Source organism: Schistocerca americana, chromosome 6 (assembly GCF_021461395.2).
Source record: "Schistocerca americana isolate TAMUIC-IGC-003095 chromosome 6, iqSchAmer2.1, whole genome shotgun sequence".
Taxonomy (NCBI): Eukaryota; Metazoa; Arthropoda; class Insecta; order Orthoptera; family Acrididae; genus Schistocerca; species Schistocerca americana.
This window is the reverse complement of record NC_060124.1, coordinates 455488433-455509501: the sequence shown is the minus strand read 5'-3', so window position 1 is coordinate 455509501 and position 21069 is coordinate 455488433. Positions and strand designations below refer to the sequence as shown.

Here is a 21069-nt window from a genome sequence, read left to right as displayed (position 1 = left end):
CTGTTGATAGCGTCCGCGGCTCGTGATCTTGCGGTAGCGCTCTCGCTTCAAACGCACGGGGTCCCAGGTTAGATTCCCGGAAGTGTCAGGGATTTTGTCTGCCTCGAGATGACTGGGTGTTGTGTGTCTTTTATCATCATTTCATCCTCATTCACTCGCAAGTCGCCGCAGTGGCGTTAAAGAACTTGTGGAGCGGTGGCCAAACCGCTCCGCGAGGGGTCTCCCGGCCACCAATGCCATACGCTCATTATTATTATTCATTATCTCTTGATAGTGAGTAGTGGCTGTTTGGAGCCTGGTCTTTGCGATTGTACATTCTCGTCAACACCGCAGCCAACAACCGTGTATAGTGGCTACATTCCTGCCAGTTCACTCCGAAATATTGCGGAAGGAACATCCAGCTGCTCGATCCCTATCACGCGACCTCTTTCAAACTCAATGGGATGTTAATAATGGCCTTTTTGTCGTCTTAAAGGCATTCTTAACCAACATCAACTCACCACGTCCATTCTCGATGATAATTTACGCTGCCGACCGTTACTGCAGGTACTTTTTGCACCTTGGATTCACAGTCATGTAAAACTTTATGAAAGATATCATATTTATGCCAGTAACTGTACACACTTTCTTTATGTCACGATTGCAATTTCTACATCTACATTTACATCCATTCTCCGCAAGCCACCCGACGGTGTGTGGTGGAGGGTACTTTGAGTACCTCTATTGGTTCTCCCTTCTATTCCAGTCTCGTATTGTTCGTGGAAAGAAGGATTGACAGTATGCCTCAGTGTGGGCTTTAATCTCTCTGATTTTATCCTCGTGGTCTCTTCGCGAGATATACGTAGGAGGGAGCAATATACTGCTTGACTCCTCGGTGAAGATATGTTCTCGAAACTTCAACAAAAGCCCGTACCGAGCTACTGAGCGTCTCTCCCGCAAAGTCTTCCACTGGAGTTTATCTATCATCTCCGTAACGCTTTCGCAATTACTAAATGATCCTGTAACGAAGCGCGCTGCTCTCCGTAGGATCTTCTCTATCTCCTCTATCAACCCTATGTGGTACGGATCCCACACCAGTGAGCAGTGTTCATGCAATGGGCGAACAAGTGTAGTGTAATCTACTTCCTTTGCTTTCGTATTGCATTTCCTTAGGATTCTTCCAATGAATCTCAGTCTGGCATCTGCTTTACCGACGATCAAGTTGATATGATCATTCCATTTTAAATCACTCCTAATGCGTACTCCCAGACAATTTATGGAATTAACTGCTTCCAGTTTCTGATGTGCTATATTATAGCTAAATGATAAGGGATTTCGGCCTTAGGCCATTATCAAGTGCAGATTTTTTCCGCCATGTCAACTTAAAATGAGGTGACACATTTATATGTATATATGAAGATGGTCAGTAGTTAAGACTCACCGGCCATTTGACCGTCTTCTTCTGTGCAGATACACAAACAGTTCCCGAACTCTTACGGGAATCGGCAGTAAGGTCGCAAGTAATGAGTATAATGAGCAGAGGCACTATGAATATAGTGCGGGACAATAAGCTGCGAATGTGGGTCTAACGGGAGGTGTGCCAGAGATACGTCGCTTCAGTCGCATTATCCTCTGTGTCATCGGTGGCTAAGATGGCTAGAGCGTCTCCCATATAAACACGAGATCCCGGGTTCGAGTCTCGGTCGAAGCACACATTTTCAACTGTCCCCGTTGACTTATGTCAACGCCTGTATGCAGCTAGGGGTATTCATTTCATTGTAATTACATTTATACGTCGTTGTCATTACTGTTAAATACATTCGTGCCGCTCGCCTTGTGCAACAGTGTCACGAATGTATTTAACAGTAATGACAACGACGTATAAAAGTGTCAGCTCATTTTAAGTTAACGTGGAGTAAAGCCACAAAAATCTGCACTTGATAATGGCCTAAGGCCGAAATTGCAATCGTGAAATAAAGGAAGTGTTACAGTCACCGGCGTAAATATGATGTCTGTTATAAAGTTACTGCTGGTGTTTACGGCAATCCTGATTTGCATCCTCATAGTGGCGCTACTATCGCTGCTCTTACGAGACTAGCGCGAAATTTTAACAGGCACCATCTTTCAGATGTAGAAACACGTGTACCAAATTTCGTTTATGTTGCGCAACTCCTCCTCTGCGTTGCGATTTTTTCCGTAAATGTATATAAGACAGGCGAAACACCGTCAGACTTCAAGAGTCAGAGTCAGAGTCAAATGTTGACATGTGTGAATATTACCGTTCCACCAGCTTAACAAGTAATGCTTGCAAAATAGTGGCTCGAAATATTCACAGAAGAATGCAAAAACTTTGAGAAGCCACCTCGGAGAAGATCAGTATGGACTCTGGAGAAATCCAGGAACAAGTGAAGTAATAGCGACCCCAGATCTAATGGTAAAGTAAACAAAGGTAATATTTGGGAAGGGGATTCAAGTTCAGAAAGAAGGAAAATTTGAGATTTGCCGATGACATTCTAACTCTGTCAGAGATACGTAGGACTTACAATGCGGCAACAAAGCTGTCGCATTTTTGCAATTTTTTATATTTATGTTACGTGACGTTCAGAACTCAAATACGAATCCCCAAAAACAGTTCGACACAACTCTCAAAAATTGATAAAATCGACTTTGATATTTTTCGACTGTATTTAATATGACAGAGAGAGGTCGATTTTTCTCGACAGATCATGTAGCTGTTTAGTAAGATGCTCGCTGCCAGGGAATCGTTCAAATGCTTCAAATGGCTCTGAGCACTATGGGACTCAACTTCTGAGGTCATCAGTCCCCTAGAACTTAGAACTACTTAAACCTAACTAACCTAAGGACATCACACACATCCATGCCCGAGGCAGGATTCGAAACTGCGACCGTAGCGGTGGCGCTGTTCCCAGGGAATGGTGTTAGATTCGATTTGCAGCTGATGCAAATTTATAAACAAAGGTACCTGTCCTACTCGGAATTCCGTTTAAAATGCGTAAAGATGAAAATAATCTACAGCGCCCGAGACTGGTAATCGCTGGTTCGAGTCTCGTTTCGGTCATTATTATTTTCGATTTTTTCGTTCTGTTCGAATACCTGCTGTTTTTGTGGTCTTCAGTCCGAAAATTGGTTTGATGTAGCTCTCCCAGCTACTCTGTCCTGTGCAAACTTCTTCATCTCCGAATATGTATTACAACTTGCATGCTTCTGAATCTGTTTACTGTCTTCGTCTCTTGGTCTCCTTGCAAGATTTTTACGCCCCACACTTTCCTCCTACACTGCCTCCTGATTCTGCATACAGTATTTATATCGTGGTCTACCTCTACAATTTTCACGCCACACCCCCCCCCCCCTCCTCCCACCCACCCTAAAATTCCCGGCAACACTAAGGTGTGACATTTTGATGTCTCAGAACGTGTCCTATCAACCGATCCCTTCTAGCCAGGTTGTGCCAGAAATTTATTTTCTCCACAATTCTCTTCACTAACTCCACATAAGTTAGCGAGCTACGTACCTGATCTTCAGCATTCTCCTGTAGCACGTCATTTCAAAACCTTCCATACATGATAAAACACAAATCAGCAAAGGCTATCACTCAGATCTACATGTTAACGAATTTCTCTTCTTCAGAAACTCTTTCCTTACCATCGCCAGAAAACATTTTATACTCTTGCAATTTCGTCCATCACCAGATATTTTGCTACCCAAATTCCTACACAATTTAAACATGAAATTCATCAATTATATGCTGACTAACACATATTACCTGAGTTCTATTTTTATAAAAATGTACGTTTTTTTATTTCTAACTAAGTATGGGACACAAAAATCCATTTTTCATTGCAAATTACCATTTTTAATTACTGACCTTTTATAAAAGACTAATAAAGTTAAAAAAGTTACGAATTTAATTTTTTTTCAAGCATAAGCGTATTACGCTTCATGGAAATGTTCATAGAACATACATCTTGATTTAAAGTTATGAGAGGTCCAGGAATGGAACCTGTGCCTCACAAGTGGAAGGTGAGCATACAACCACGTAGTCACACGACCTATCTAGAAACTTTTACCTTGCTTAACTGTATTAAAGACGACCCGAAAACATCAAAATTAATTTTATCGAGAAATTCAGAGAGTTTCATTGAACTGCTTTTGCTGATGTAATTTGAGCTCTGAACTTCAGGTACCATCAGTATGAAAGAATCCGATTGCCGAGTGGTCCTCTTGTTTGTAAGGCATTTCACGGAACGAATAGCGGCTTGAGAAGGAGTTATAAGACAGGCATCAACAAAAGTGTTACAAGGAGAATGTAATGTCAGGTGACTTTGAAGGAATTAGGTAAGGAAACAAGAGCCTATAAGTAGTAGATTAGTATCTCTATTTGGGCTACAAAATAACTGTTAGTGGCCGAAACAGAGAGTAAATAAAATTTAGACTCACTCTAGAAAATGAGGCAATTTTTAACATGTAATTTAAATTTAAGCGTTAGGAAATCTTTTCTGAAGGTATGTATCTGAGATGTAGACTTGCTCAGAAGTTTAACGTGGACGATAAAGAGTTCATAACAAAAAGAAAGTTGTAGCTTTCGAAACGTGATACTACAGAAGAATATTGCCGATTAGATGAGCAGATCAAGTAACTAATGAGGAGGTTCTGAATACCACTGGAGCCAAAAGAAATTTGCGGTAGAACTGGACTAATTGAAGGGATCGGTTGATGGGACACGTCCTGAGCCATGAAATTTGATAATGGAGGGAAGTGTGTGTGTGTGTGTGTGTGTGTGTGTAGGGGGAGGGGTGGTTAAAGTTGTAGAAGGAGACCAAGGGATGAAAACAGGAAGCGGGTACCATTACACCAGTTATCCTATTATCAGTAGTTACTGGGAGAGGAAGAGGCTTGCATAGGATATGTTAGTGAGGAGAGCTGCATCAAACAAGCCTTCGGACTGAAGACTACAGCAACTCATCACTCCACTAGAGAGCGTGAATACAAAAGAAAACTAGTAAACTTCGTACAGATGTGTATCATTTTCCTTCACATACTTCATTCGTGATTGGGGTGGGCATAAACATCGTGCTGGGTGAGGACCTTTATTTTTTTGTATCAAATAACGTTTGGCTCGTTAAAGATAACTGTAATCGTTTTGCACCTAGACTAATAGTGACCAGTGGCAAATCAAAGAAACGGCAATGCATTTTTGTAACTTCACTGCCATTTATAAATGAAGCTATGGCTTAATTCTGCGGGAGAGTAGCTTATCAATAGAATCTACGACTTTCGTTGATCTGATGTGCAGTCACGGTTTACCGTCAAGTCAAATGTAAGAATATCTTACTACTTTCTGTTTTAGTAGGTGCACCAAGTTTTCTCTACTCTCTACGAGAACGTGCGCTGCAACGTTGAGACGCAAGTGAATACTTGAATGTAAGACTTTAAAAGCCCTTAATTTTTATTGTTACAACAATTTATTCAGTCTTTTCATAACGTTGTGAAGTCTCTTTTGGCTCTATGAAATAGCTTTCCGTGTGGAGTTAATCGAAGACTTTAAAAGCCCTTAATTTTTATTGTTACAACAATTTATTCAGTCTTTTCATAACCTTGTGAAGTCTCTTTTGGCTCTATGAAATAGCTTTCCGTGTGGAGTTAATCGAATATAACATATCGGTCGCATCATCTGGATTCCATGGTGAGTGTTGTATATTTCTAGGACACGTGTCGTTTAAATGACTGCGACAATAGCACGAAAGTCCCCACATTCGACGTATTATGCTCCCAAAATCTCACCTCCGTTGACGCAGTAGGTGAGATTCTCCTGTACGATAGCGACAGACTCTAACGAAGCCACCGAGCGAGGTGACGCAGTGAATACCACACGGGACTCGTATTTGGGAGGGCAACGGTTAAAATCCGCGTTTGGCCATTCAGATTTAGGTTTTCCGTGATCTCTGTAAATCGCTCCAGGCAGTTTCTTTGAAAGAGAACAGCCGATTTTCCTTCCGAATCCTTGAAATGTTCCGAGATTGTGCTCCACGTGTAATGACCTCGATTTTCTAAATAATTGAAATGAACTGAAAGGATAATAGTCATCGTTTCTTATTCTCTGCACGTACGCCTGTGAACCACTTTACACTCAAAATGAAGTGATTTCTAATTGAGATTGGCAGAATTATTTCCATGTAACCGTCGCCTCGGAGTACCCTCTTCGCCAGCTACTACCGAGAATAGGTCCTCACACTTCTTCAAACGCTTCGATTACCTGTCACGTCATTTAACCAATATTAGGACGGGTGATAGCTGTACCGCTCCAGTCAAATACGGTCTGGCCTCGTAACACCGACGTCGTGTGGTGTTTTCTCGACCGATATGTACTTCACGTCAACAAAGGTCGTCCTACCGTCCTCTGTTATCACTGACTCCAGCATAACGACACCCCCCTTCGACTGCAGTGCCTTATATACCGCACGGAACGTGCAGGGCTCAATTCAGTCTCCTCTCTGCATTAGCTATCAGACGAACATGGACACCATGGACCAGAAGCAGTTAGATGACCTCGCCATCGAAAACTTCAGGCAGTACCTCCGGATCAAAAGCGTTCATCCTAGTCCGGACTACGGTAGGCCTCAACCACAGTTACTACATATTTAGAACTAATCTCCAAATATTCTACAGCACGTATATTTTGAAATTTGTGTGTACTTTATCGTTTTTGTTGTGTTAAGTTATAATCAACAGTCTTGTGATCACTCAGACGATATGATTGGATAGACACAACTGTCAGTACAATTTTTGACCGTGAAAAAATTTAGTATGATTGATTTTTTATCTTGGCGTTAACTAACTAGTAGAGCTCATCTGGGCTTTCATAGTCACTGACATTTCTCTCTAATTACGTTACAGAATTGTTTTTTTTTCTTGTCTGAATTTAAATGCAGTGTTCCCACGGGTATTAACGTGCGTTGGGGCTGAGGTACGGGCTCACATCTCGCTTTCTTCATCAAACCGCTTCCTCAAAATTGTCGTAGAACCTTTGCTCCCATTGCATCGAAGAAAAAAGAGGGAAACGTACTATGCACCCGTCGATATGTATGCAAATCCCAGTACGGAAAAATGTTAGCTCTCATGTATAAAACAGTTTCAGATGTCTGATTAGTTTACAAATGAGTTAATATGTTATATATCTGATTAATATGTTATGTATCTGACGTTACGCAGGTAAACGACAGCTTGGGAAAAGTTTGAAATTATGCTTAAAATCTGTTGGAAGTCGCTAAATGCCCTCATTATTAAAAACTGGATGAGTAAAGTCTGAGTAATTTGCGCTCCATTGTAAGGAAAAGCTAGTTCTTTATGGAACCGAATTCTTATGTATCATATAACGATATAATTGTGCCTTCAATGACATATGTAGATGTTGTCCACAAAGTGTGCTGTGAATAGAGTTAATAATAGACAAGCACTAAATTAAAACGTTGTGCCTGATGTTGAAGTCTTACTGCACACCATTTCAAGCAGAAGCTATTTTCTCATGCTTTTAAATGTGTATGGCGTCGTATCTCCTGAAATATGTGCCGTACAATGGCATAATTGTGCAGTTACATTCAATGAGATATATGAATACTACGAGATCTGTTCAAAAAATTCCGGATCTTTGTCCACAAAACGTTTCTACGCTAACCTTTTACATATTATGCATGGTCTCCCTCGAAATTCACTCTTCCACAATTGACACACCACTAACACGCCTTTCCGACTTCCGAAGTGGTCTTGGTATGCCTGTAGCTGGATCGCGCGAAGCCCCGTCTGCGAATATTTTTATCTCGTCTGTCGTTGCAAATCTTCGTCTTTCAAAAGGTTTTTCTGTGTTGTAAATAAATGAAGTCCGCTGGAGCCAGAACTGGAGAGTACCGAGGATGAAGCAGCACAGTAATTCCCTTTTTTTGTGCAACAGTCACTCACCAACAGGGATGTATGTGCGGGTACGCTATCGTGATGTAAGAACCATGACTTGTCTAGCCACGTTTCGGACCGTTTTCTTATTACATTTTCTCGCAGGCGTCGCAACATGTCCCGACAGTAAATTGACGAACAGTTGAAGGGGTAATTTTAAAAGTGGCGCAAGTCCATTACCACCACTTTTCTGAATATAATGCTTCTGAAATTATTGTTCCAAACAAACAGAAAGAAAGGTTCATCTCTAGCAAGAAGCCATACGTTTGAATATTTCTGGTATCTCAACTGCAGATTTTTCAGCGCTCATTTAACTTCAGGACTCTGTATCTCAGAATGAACAAAAGTGGACTTGTACCACTACTGAAATAAGCCCTTCAGTTTGTCCCTGTATCACGAATTCAGGATGAATAAATCCTTCAAAGTAAAAAAAAAAAAATGTTATAACGGCTTTGACATTTGACCTGACCCTACCCGACGACCCTTATTTGGTCTTGGAGAACATTTCCCAACCCATTGTGAGGACTGAACGTTGGTCTCAACATCATAACTGTAGATCCACGTCTCATCAGCAGTTATGATTCTCTTAAACAACATCTCGATCTCATTTGCGCAATCACAGATTGCGAGGCGAAGGTTTTGTGGTGTTGAGTCATGAGCCGAGGGAAGAACTTGGCGGCAACATGATGCATTCCAAGATGTGTCAGGATTTCATGACATGATCCATCTGAAATGTTTCATTCTTCTGCAATCTCTCGGACAGTCAGTCTTCGAGTGGTGGCACAATATAGTCGACGTTCCTGAAATGAGCGTCGTCGGTAGACGTCGATGGCCGTCCTGAACGAGCGTCATCTTTAACTTCCGTCCGGACATTTTTAAACCTTATGAACCATTATTAACACCGAGTATGGCTTAAGCACTCATCGCCGTAGGCTTCCTGCATCATTTTTATCGTCTCTACGAACGTTTTCTTGACTTTAAGGCAAAATTTAATGCAGATGTGATGCTCATGTAACTGTGCCATCCCGGAATTCGCCAACTGTGCGACACAACGTTCTACTCAGTACAGCACTGAACAATGACTGACACACATATAACAATGAAATTTGCGGCAGTTACACGTTAAAACACTGTCGTGTCGAAGCATAATTTGCTCTAAATTACGAATGTCCCGGAATTTTTTGAACAGGCCTCGTATACTGAGACTGTTACAAATTATACGTTGTCTTGTTGGAAGTCACATCTGGAAGTTGGAGAGATCTGTAGAGTTTGAATAAGAGTCTCTAACCGTTCTGTCTACCAACCTGTAATCTTCTAGACTGATGACCATAGATGTTAAGTCCCATAGTGCTCAGAGCCATTTTTTTTTTTTTTTTGTAATCTTCTAAAGTTGTGCTCCCAGTGCAGAAGACGGCTCGTAGGTCGTGGGATCTTCTTCGACGGAGGCTACTATGGTCTCATCTCGAAATTGAACCTGTGTTTGTGCTTTTTTTGTGGGATGCCACTTGTCCAGTTTAGCCTCTGTATCTACAGAGACACTTCTCATTAATGTATACTGTTTGTTTATATTTTAAAATATCACATTTTACACTGTTTTCTACAACACTTGACATAACTTTCTTAATAGTACGGTAACTTTCCTGACAACTTCAGACATAGAGTACGACAGGCCGTCCGAGACACATATTCACGTCCGGCTCAGAAGAACGCCCGAAATAGTCTTACTAGCGCAGCCAAAGTACTTCGTTTCCCACGCGCGCCAAAACAACCCGAAGGTGTCCGAAGCACTTCGGTTGTAATATCATTACTCTTATGTTTCTCAAAACTATTGAAATTTAATGAACAAAAACGGTAGACTCGTAGGCTAACCATTAAAGACTGTAATACTAAAAACTGGGTTAAATACAATGAAAAGTATATAAATAAATAATAAGAGAAGTTAGGAGTTTTGGTGCCTAACACTCGAATGTGTCGACCAATCAGAAGCAAGTTCATTACAGTTGGCGGACTCTCCCACGGGAATAGTACATACTGTACCATCTGCTGCTTGTACCCCACTCCACTTTTGCACCATGCGCTACTTAATGTGTATCAAGCTCCATCAAGGCGAGCTTCTAGCAAGATAAAATACTGGCAGCCACAGCCAGGAATATCATCTGTGTTGCGGATAGAGTCGGTTGTAAAGAAGTAGCACATTTTGTGCCAGATGTAAGCGAGGAAAAGTTTCGTAAAGGTTTGAAATTATGTGTGAAGTGTTTTGGAAGCCGCTAGGTGCTCTGATTCTCAAATACTGGATGGATAAGTTCGGGGTATTTCCGCGTTGCAGCTATGTTGCTTCAGAACAGACACACTGCTTCCAATTGTAATACTTGTCTTACTGTGTTAAGCTTTCAACGGAACAGTATGCTTCTTAATTAGTAGATTATGAAGGATGTTAAATATTTTAATTCGTTCAATAATTATACGAAATATTGGAATCAAATTTTTCTTCCCCCGAGGATGCCGATAGAGAGGCAAATTAAACTGGTAATGGTTCGGGATTCAGGATATTGGGATAATCGCTTTGTAATTCTTCAAGTATAGCAGTTACTATTCTAACTGCGTATTTTGATATTAATGTTTCCGTGCATTAAAACTGACAGAATACTTTCTATTCAACTAACGCAGCTGGAAAAGACAGCACCCATATCGCCTAACTGCAGCTGGAAAAGACCACAGCTTAGCAGTAGGAAATGGGAGAAAGCTAAGTTCCTGTAAGGATGGTGGTCAAGAATGTGGATGAGCGGTCTTCATATTTAACGTAACTCTTATTTTTCTAGACCGCTAGTTAAAAACTATCTTTGGAACTCGCATTTAGACAAATAAAGGTTGTAAGTTAAATTTCTTCTGTCTAAGAACAGCTGTATGTTAAACCGTATTCGACTCACACGATGTCATCGTTACTCTGCTGTTCAGTACAGCCTACCTTACATGGCAGGTAAAATCAATAACTGCTACGATTTTCCAAAGGCTTACTTCACTAGCTCTTTCTTCCTACCGAAAACATAATGCGTACCCTCTCGTGTTTCACGTGACTCCTATTGTAAACAAAGAACGTCGGTTTGATCTCATTACAAAGAAAAATATTTCAAGAGTAATTCTGAGCACCAGTTCGATAGATGGAGGCCACATTAGTCTAGTGCGATGCTCGGAGCCTTGATCGACTTGCCTTGTCTCGAGCGTCGGATCACGCCGTGCTGTTTAGTTTCCATAGCGACTCTACTCTGTAGTGGTTTGATAATACAGACAATTAAATAGAATACAGACTAATACGCGTCCACCCAATACAATGCATATAATACTTATTTTATAAAATATTTTGTGGTGATAATTTACCAACAAATTCCGTTGGCTATGATTGTTGTATGAAGCACGTAACGAGCAGTAGTTACTTGGGATGGTTCCGTCTCCATGTTGCGGAAACGAAATTACTTATGTTCAAACTGTTTACATCGACTGTTTATTTTACTTTCAGTGTATATTTTTCTCGATTCGTTATTTTTTTCTCAGTAAAAGTATCGATTTTATAGTCCAAGTGTGACATATTAGTTATACTGGACCAAATATCCTCTTATTGCAAGGCTCTATTTTTTTCGGCGGCTGAACTTCCCTTGTTACTCTTTCTGGTATACGAGGCGTCTTGGTTTTCTTTTTCTTTTCCTTCTTCTTCTTTTTCTTCTTCTCCTTCGCAGCATACTGTCCATGTTACCAACACTCCAACGCTTAAGTACATTATTGTGTCGTCTTTTATATGTATTTTACTGTAAAAATATAGGTTGATATTTGCGTACTTGTGCCTGGAGAGTGAATTAAATGGATGTTCTGTCATTAGAGCGGGAAGAGGGGAATGGACGAGGGACTAAACTGAAGCACCACAAACGAGAAGCCTGTGTAGTCACTCTGTGAAACGTAACTAATAAAATTTATACAACAGAGACGTAATTCGAAGACTCAGTCGCAGTATTAAAATACAAATGCGTAAAGAAAAAGGCGGGAAGAAGCTAACTTGGCCACATATATCCCCTACTAAACCATGTTGGTTGGTTGGTTGGTTTTGGGGAAGGAGACCAGACAGCGAAGTCATCGGTCTCATCGGATTAGGGAAGGATGGGAAAGGAAGTCGGCCGTGCCCTTTCAGAGGAACCATCCCGGCATTTGCCTGGAGTGATTTAGGGAAATCACGGAAAACCTGAATCAGGATGGCCGGACGCGGGATTGAACCGTCGTCCTCCCGAATGCGAGTCCAGTGTCGAACCACTGCGCCACCTCGCTCGGTACTAAACCATGTCATCATCACTGTAGACAAAAGCAAATACCAAACACTCGCTATAGAGATTATTCAGTAACACACTACATGTTACACGATAACAGACACGCATAATAACTGACTTTCACAGAAGAGCTTGATTAAATTACGAACCGACCGACGTTTAGGCCAAATACACTACTGGCTATTAAAATTGCTACACCACGAAGATGACGTGCTAAAGACGAGAAATTTAACCGACAGGATGAAGATGCTGTGATATGCAACTGATTAGCTATTCAGAGCATTCACACAAGGTTGGTGCCGGTGGTGACACCTACAACGTGCTGACATGAGGAGAGTTTCCAACCGATTTCTCATACACAAACAGCAGTTGACCGGCGATGCCTGGTGAAACGTTGTTGTGATGCCTCGTGTAAGGAGGAGAAATGCGTACCATCACGTTTCCGACTTTGATAAAGGTCGGATTGTAGCCTATCGCCATTGCGGTCTATCGTATCGCGACATTGCTGCTCGCGTTGGTCGAAATCCAATGACTGTTAGCAGAGTATGGAATCGGTGGGTTCAGGAGGGTAATACGGAACGCCGTGCTGGATCCCAACGGCGATTGCGGTCTATCGTATCGCGACATTGCTGCTCGCGTTGGTCGAAATCCAATGACTGTTAGCAGAGTATGGAATCGGTGGGTTCAGGAGGGTAATACGGAACGCCGTACTGGATCCCAACGGCGATTGCGGTCTATCGTATCGCGACATTGCTGCTCGCGTTGGTCGAAATCCAATGACTGTTAGCAGAGTATGGAATCGGTGGGTTCAGGAGGGTAATACGGAACGCCGTGCTGGATCCCAACGGCCTCGCACCACTAGCAGTGGAGATGACAGGCATCTTATCCGCATGGCTGTAACGGATCGTACACCCACGACTCGATCCCTGAGTCAACAGATGGGGACGTTTGCAAGACAACAACCATTTGCACGAACAGTTCGACGATGTTTGCAGCAGCATGGCGTATCAGCTCGGAGACTATGGCTGCGGTTACCCTTGACGCTGCATCACAGACAGGAGCGCCTGCGCTGGTGTACTCAACGACGTACCTGGGTGCTCGAATGGCAAAACGTCATTTTTTCGGATGTATCCAGGTTCTTTTTACAGCATCATGTTGGTCACATCCGTGTTTGGCGACATCGCGGTGATCGCACATTGGAAGCGCATATTCGTCATCGCCATACTGGCGTATCACCCGACGTGATGGTATGGGGTGCCATTGGTTACACGTCTCGGTCACCTCTTGTTCGCATTGAGGGCACTTTGAACAGCGGACGTTACATTTCAGATGTGTTGCGACCCGTGGCTCTACCCTTCATTCGATCCCTGCGAAATCCTACATTTCAGCAGGATAATGCACGACCATGTTGAAGGTCCTGTACGGGCCTTTTTGATACAGAAAATGTTCGACTGCTGTCCTGGGCAGCACATCCTCCAGATCTTTCACCAATTGAAAACATCCGGTCAATGGTGGCCGAGCAACTGGTTAGTCACAATACGCGAGTCACTACTCTTGATGAACTGTGGTATTGTGTTGAAGCTGCATGGGCAGCTGTACCTGTACACGCCATCCAAGCTCTGTTTGACTCAATTCCCAGGCGTATCAAGGCCGTTATTACGGCCAAAGGTTGTTGTTCTGGATACTGATTTCTCAGGATCTATGCACCCAAGTTGCGTGAAAATGTAATCACATGTCAGTTCTAGTATAATATATTTGTCCAACGCATACCCGTTTATCATCTGCATTTCTTCTTGGTGCAGTAATTTTAATGGCCAGTAGTGTAATCAACCTGGGAAAATATTACAAATGCTTAGGCTCCTTTACTTGACGATAACCGTGTTTAGCAAAAATAACATTTATAACAGTGACACCTATACCGTGAGAAAGGGTTTTGCGCTCTAGACTAACGGAAAATACAGGAATACACTTCAAAAAGCTGAGTATGATTCCAGGACCCAGTTCCTACGTATTGAATTTGATACTGCCAAGCCCGTTGGTTATATGTAACAAGAAGTTGTTCATTGTACTTTAATTTAATTTGAAGCTGTATGGTTCCTGTCGTAGCCATTAAGTTTTAAATTCACACACTGTTGATGCTTTTGTAAATTTTGTTTAAAATCGAGACTAGTCCTTAATCTTCTGCACTGTCTCCGATTTATCATATTATCCTAAAGAGTTTAAGAAATTATTACGTTTGAATACTAGCTGTGGTACTTTGGATGTTTAAAGACTACAGCGGTAGAGGTTCAAGACTTTAAAGTTTGGTTGGGAAGTGTCTTCTATTGATAAAGTATGTCTTATAGGTCTGAAAAAACAAATATTCTTGCGTAATCTATACTAAAGACAGACGCAGCTATTTCCGTACTACAGCACGACCAGACACACATCAATTAGAAAATTTGTCCAAGAAACACTCAGGATTCAACAACAATTATATTTAAAATGTGGAGTGGAGACAACGAACAATTCTAGCCTTCAGTAATTTTCTATCTTAATCTTAATTGTAAGTAGTTCAAAGGAACTTCTGACTCATTAATTGTTAGACTTTCCGTGTTAGTATCACTTTAGCGCCCATTATTAAATCCAGATATTAGATTATTATGGTGCTCAAACACCTATCTTTTAACAGACTGAGAAAAACCCACTGAAAGCTGAACTTAAGCTGTGACTCTTGCACTAAAATAGCACAAATACGTAATTCATGGTGTGGCCAATATGTATTTCAGCACAGTTATGTCGGTATTTCAGGTAACGAAGACTGATTTATCGTGTCGAGAAGCGGTGTCGGTCTTTACGAGATGATCGAGCAACTTAGGAAATTTTCACAGTCATGTGTTATCTTGTGCATACATAGTTTAGCGTGTTATCTAACCCAGTGTTGACCGTCAGTTAGTTTCCATTGCCTTTATATTAATTATGGTTCAAATGGCTCTGAGCACTATGGGACTTAACATCTTAGGTCATCAGTCCCCTAGAACTTAGAACTACTTAAATCTAACTAACCTAAGGACATCACACACATCCATACCCGAGGCAGGATTCGATCCTGCGACCGTAGCGGTCACGCGGTTCCAGACTGAAGCGCCTAGAACCGCACGGCCACCGCGGCCGGCACATTAATTATGTCGACTGCATAATGACTTACCTGTTTACAATGCACAAGGCTGGCGAAACGTGACTGTAATAAATACGTGTGCACTATGTTGCCGTATCTGTCTTACTATAAAAGTTAACGAGCTGACATAGCACAAAAAGATATGTGCCAGCAAATAGTCTACTCTTTTCTAAAAGCAGTACTTAGAACCCAGTACGTTAGGGGCCCATTCTACCCCCTTATAGCTGCCTGCAATTCCATGTGGCTTCAGTACATAAGACATTGCGCGGGCTTTCTGACATCAGCACAGGACATTAGTGCCAATGTTAGTCCGCTGTTGTTTCGGCACGAAAGATCTTTTTTTTTCCGCCCTTCCATAACATTTCATCATCAGGAACAGTTCGCCATCACCTTATTTCTATCTTAGATTATCCTACGGCGAGAAAGGGGATTTCGCAATTACATGCAGTCCTGCTGTTAACATGAGTTGGCGCAAAGATTGGAATCCTTGCGTAACAATTCCTTGTCTGCACAATGACATCGTACCATTGGTGGCTCTTTCTCATTATATTTATTTGAACTCCACTATTCTGGGGCCACAATACGCTGCTGTGGACATAGTCATCAAAACAAATGCACTGCATGTTAAAAGTAGAGACACTGTGTCGTTTTTATCCACTCTAGCAGTAATGTTCTTACCACAGATACTAAGCACAGACCATAACGAACTTTGGCTCAGAGAGGTTTACGCATGGCAATAGAAGACCAAGTTTCCTCTTCTCGGTTATATTGCTTTTTATACCTGTAATCTTTCCTTTACTGGTTAGAGACACTAGGACGATTATTCTGCCAAATTAGCTGATACTGCTTGTTTATCATTAGAAAAGGGACATGCAAACACGAAAATATAAAAGTACCAAATATGCAGCAACCAGTCACAAAATCATGTTTTATTTATTCGCTTTTGCAAATCGATTTCAACTGATTAACAGCCATCATTGGTGCTTTCAACAAATATATGCCCTGAGTAGTAATACTGACTTAAGCAGATGTCAAACGGGCTACAGATGTATTAGTTAGATGTTGGTGTTGCATGGTGAATTTTGCCATTAATATATGTACACGTTTCTCGTGCCCTGTAATGCTGCTTGGATTTCCGTGAGTCTTGGGGATAAAACCACTTTCCGCAGTTCATTCTATTTGATTTATTCGACAATATTTATGAATTTAACTAACAAAGCATTGTTTCAACCTTGATATTTATTATGGCCCTATTGTCTTCCATAGCAAGGACAAAACGACGCATATGAATATTACGTGACGTTTCATGCCAGGTGATTATTCAGTTCACGTTGCTTTTGATATTAGACTATCGTTGCGTGTGCTATAATTGTTCTTTATTAGTTTCATTTTAACTATCGTAGTAACCAGAGAGTAATTAATAGTGCCACAATCAAATTGTTCGAGATCCAGATGGGATAAATCGTAAAAGTAGAAATTAAATGAAAAAATATTTTCCTTCCAAATGTCACTAAACGCCAACGCAGTTGTAGATTGTTCTTGAAAGTAACGATTTTATTAAGAAGTACGAAGGCCTGCTCACAAGAAATGCCTACGAATGTTTTATGCGAAAACCCTTAAAGCTTTCTAAATAAAACTTGATTAAAATTGTACGTCTTTATTCTTCGTGTATATATATACTTGCAGCCCCCTGCTGCTAAAGGGCTCCGAGTTGTAGCGTGTAACATAGCAATGTGTAACATACATATGTCGGTGCGTGAGAAACAGAGTGCTGATACCGAGTTTCGAATGCGAAGAGTTCGTGCACATTCGCAGTATTCTCTCATTTAGTATGGATAATGCCGGTTCACATACGAGCGCTGCGATATCTGCAGCAAACTGACCCTTCGGTTCGCTATCATGCTCCATACAGTCCCGACTTGGCCCCATCCGATATTCTTCTGGTTCCAAAACTTAAAGATCACCATCGAGAATTTCACTTTGGTAGCAATGAAGCGATGCAAGCAGAGGTGACGTTGTGGCTCCGTCAACAAAGTCAAACGTTCTACAGTGAGGGTGTCAACAAACTCTTCCCTCGTTGGGAGAAATCTGTTCATCGCCAGGGCTATGTTGAGAAATAAAAATGTAAACATAAAGATTAAACATGTAGAATGTTAATTATATTTATTTAACTTAAAAAGCTGTAAAAGTTTCCACATAAGAATTCGGCGGTTTTACTTTTTAGGGCGCTGTCGTGTCGAAAAAAACGGATATTGTGTTCACTAAATTATTTCTTCGTTAATGCCCATTATTTCAGTCCTATGTTCCTCGCACTGTTGAAATAACACGTCTCCCTAGCCGTCGTCATTAACTCATGGGTGGTATGCTGTTCTGAATGTTAGTGGTGGAAAATTTTCGCTGCCGGTGCTTCGCCATCAAGGGGAGGAGAGGTAATGCGTATGGTCCTCATCACCACTCTCCGTGTCAGTGATCTGGATTCAGCTCCAAACCTCTCTGCACTACCTCATGATGTGAATGCATGTGACACTGTTGACTGTAACTGGCTGTCGGATGGGTACGTTTAACTCAACGGCTCCTTCGGCGGTATTCGAGATTATTATTCTATGTGAGAGAATTATCGCACAGTTTTCTTATCAGCTCATGCATCCACGTTGGTAACCCGAATAGTATCCAGAGTGCGCCAGAAAGGCAACTCTGACGTTGCCGTTGATAGTGGAAGCAAGGCCAAAGAAAAACCGCAGCGAGGGATTAACCGAGCTGTCTAGGGCGCTGCAGTCATGGCCTGTGCGGCTGGTCCCGGCGGAGTTTCGAGTCCTCCCTCGGGTATGGGTGTGTGTTTGTCCTTAGGACAATTTAGGTTAAGTAGTGTGTAAGCTTAGGGACTGATGACCTTAGCAGTTAAATCCCATAAGATTTCACATACATTTTTTGTACAAAGAAAAATCAAAACACCTTCGTAGGATTTGCCGACCTGCAAAAAGCGCTCAACAAATGTGAAGCAGGGCAAGATCTTCGAGATTCTAACAAAAATAGGGGTAAGCTGCAGGGAAAGATGGGCAGTATGCAATATGTACAAGAGGCAAGAGGGAACAATAACTGTGGATGACCAAGAAAGTGTTCCGATTAAAAAAGGTGTAAGACAGGAATGTAGTCTTTCACCCCTACTGGTCAATCTATACATCGATGAAGCAATGACGGAAATAAAAGAAAGGTTCAAGAGTAGAATTAAAATTGAAGGTGAAAGGATATCTGTGGTAATATTCGCTAATGACACTGCTGTCCTCATTGTAAATGAATAAGAATTACAGGCTCTAGCGAACTGAGTGAACAATCTAATCAGTACAGAATACAGGTTGAGAATAAACCGAAGAAAGACGAAAGTAAAGAGGTCGACGAGGAGCTTAACAATTTCAACAAAAACTAAAGTAATGAGAAATAGCAGAAACAAAAACCAATAGTAATTTAACATCAGTATTGGTGATAACGAAGGAGATACCTTAAGGAATTCTGCTACCTAGGCCGATAAATAACCTGACGGACGGAGGAAGGAGGACATAAAAGGCAGACAAGCATTGGCAAAAAGGGCAGATCCTGGGCAAGAGAAACCTACTGGTACCAAAGATAGGGCTTAAATTGAGGAGGAAATTTTTGAGAATGTACGTTTAGAACACTGCATCGCATTTTAGTGAAACATGGAAAGTGCGAAAACCGGAAGAGAAAATCTAAATGGCTATGAGCACTATGGACTTAACATCGGAGGTCATCAGTCCCCTAGAACTTAGAACTACTTAAACCTAACTAACTTAAGGACATCATACACATCCATGCTCGAGGCAGGATTCATACCTGCAGTCGTAGCGGTCACGCGGTTCCAGATTGAAGCGCCTAGAACCGCTCGGCCTACTGGAAAAGAAAACAATTGAAGTATGTGAGATGTGGTGCTACAAAATAATGTTGAAAATTAGGTAGACTGATAAGGTAGGGAATGAAGCTCTTCGGAGAATTGGCAAGTAGAGGAATATATGGAAAATAATGCCAAGAAGAAGGGACAGGATAGTAGGACATCTGCTAAGACATCAGAAATAATTTACGTTGTTTTAGTGGGACCTGCTGAGGTTGAGAACTGTAGAGGAAAACAGAGATTTGAATACACACAGAAAACAATTCAGGACATCGGGCGCAACTGGTACTCTGAAATGAAGAGGTTGGCGCAGGAAAAGAATTTATGGCGGGCCGCACCAAACCATTCAGAAGACTGATGACTAAAACAGAAAAACCAGGTTTCCCCCTCTCCCTTCCCTGTCATCAGTGTGCAACACAAACCTGCTATTACTCTTTACATGCATCCGTTACACTCACGTACACTCTGAAAAAACAGGAAGGAAAGAGGCCGGTATGAGCGGAAGAGTAATACAAAGTTGTTTAGGCTTTCCTGGCCACTTGTTGACAAACTGCCTGTTGGCTTCTGTCTCGATTTCTTCGGCCAACTGGTTGACGATTTTTCTAACGTTTCGTCGGCACGCGTGGCTGGCGCTGTCAAAGCTTCACCCTCCACTGATGGTGGTGGATAGTTCATCACTAGCAATGGAGAGTGAAACTTTGACAATGCTTGCCTCTCCTGCTGGCAAAACGTAACAAAAATCATCAAACAAGTGTCCGCCGAAGAAACCGAGAGAGAGGGAAATGGCAGCAGGCGCCCGAATTCACTCAGTGGGATATCGCAGTTATCGGCGTCATACGATATTCACATTTACTACAAAAGTGGAAACTGCCATTCCAAATCTGTCATAGGTAATGAAAATAATCATCAGTTAGCGAATGACGCTGCAAATCACCGGCATGTAATACTCAGTTTTCATCACCTAGTGGACGCAGATCGCACCACATTTATTATATTCTTGGATTATCTCATCTTCTGGCTGAATACGTCTTCTTTTATATTTTTTATTTCTTTATTGCAGCATCGTGTGTGTCCTTCTTCCGGACTCAGGCGGAATCCACGGACCTGGAATTCTTCGTTCACGAGTTCGTGCGCGGGAAGCCGGTGATAGTGATGAAATGGGACGGAACGGACCCCCAGCTGCCTGCAGTGATGCTCAACTCGCACATGGACGTGGTGCCCGCCAGCAAGGTGAGTGAAGCTCAACGCTACCTGTTGACACGCTGGGCCTGTGACCAACAACCGAGCGCTTACTGAAACCGAGAGTGATTGTTGATCACTGCAATATGCGATGAAACCCGTACTTCTCGGACGCATTTACTTTACCAATTCACGGTGGCAGAATAAGGTGACGAAGGAAACATTCTTTTCAGGAACCCCATGAGACTAGGCTGCATTAGAACAGTATATTTTTTTACTACCGATTACGATCAACGACCATCATCTGGTGTGAAACATAGGTCACTTCAGGTCTCATGCCACTCATTTTGAACCATAAAATCGCATTAACTGTCAAGCGCCGGCCGCGGTGGCCGTGCGGTTCTGGCGCTGTAGTCCGGAACCGCGGGGCTGCTACGGTCGCAGGTTCGAATCCTGCCTCGGGCATGGGTATGTGTGCTGTCCTTAGGTTAGTTAGGTTTAAGTAGTTCTCAGTTCTAGGGGACTTATGACCTAAGATGTTGAGTCCCATAGTGCTCAGAGCCATTTTTGTCAAGCTC

General features: G+C 42.0%; 1 protein-coding gene across 1 annotated transcript in view; it reads left to right on the top strand.

Moving 5' to 3' along the window:
* LOC124620205 (aminoacylase-1-like) overlaps positions 1 to 21069 on the top strand; it is a 121318-nt gene that overhangs the window by 48878 nt on the left and 51371 nt on the right. The window contains exon 2 of the mRNA XM_047146872.1: positions 20373 to 20542. Within this exon, the coding sequence (XP_047002828.1) occupies positions 20373 to 20542 (170 nt within the window). The remainder of the gene's footprint in view (positions 1 to 20372; positions 20543 to 21069) is intronic.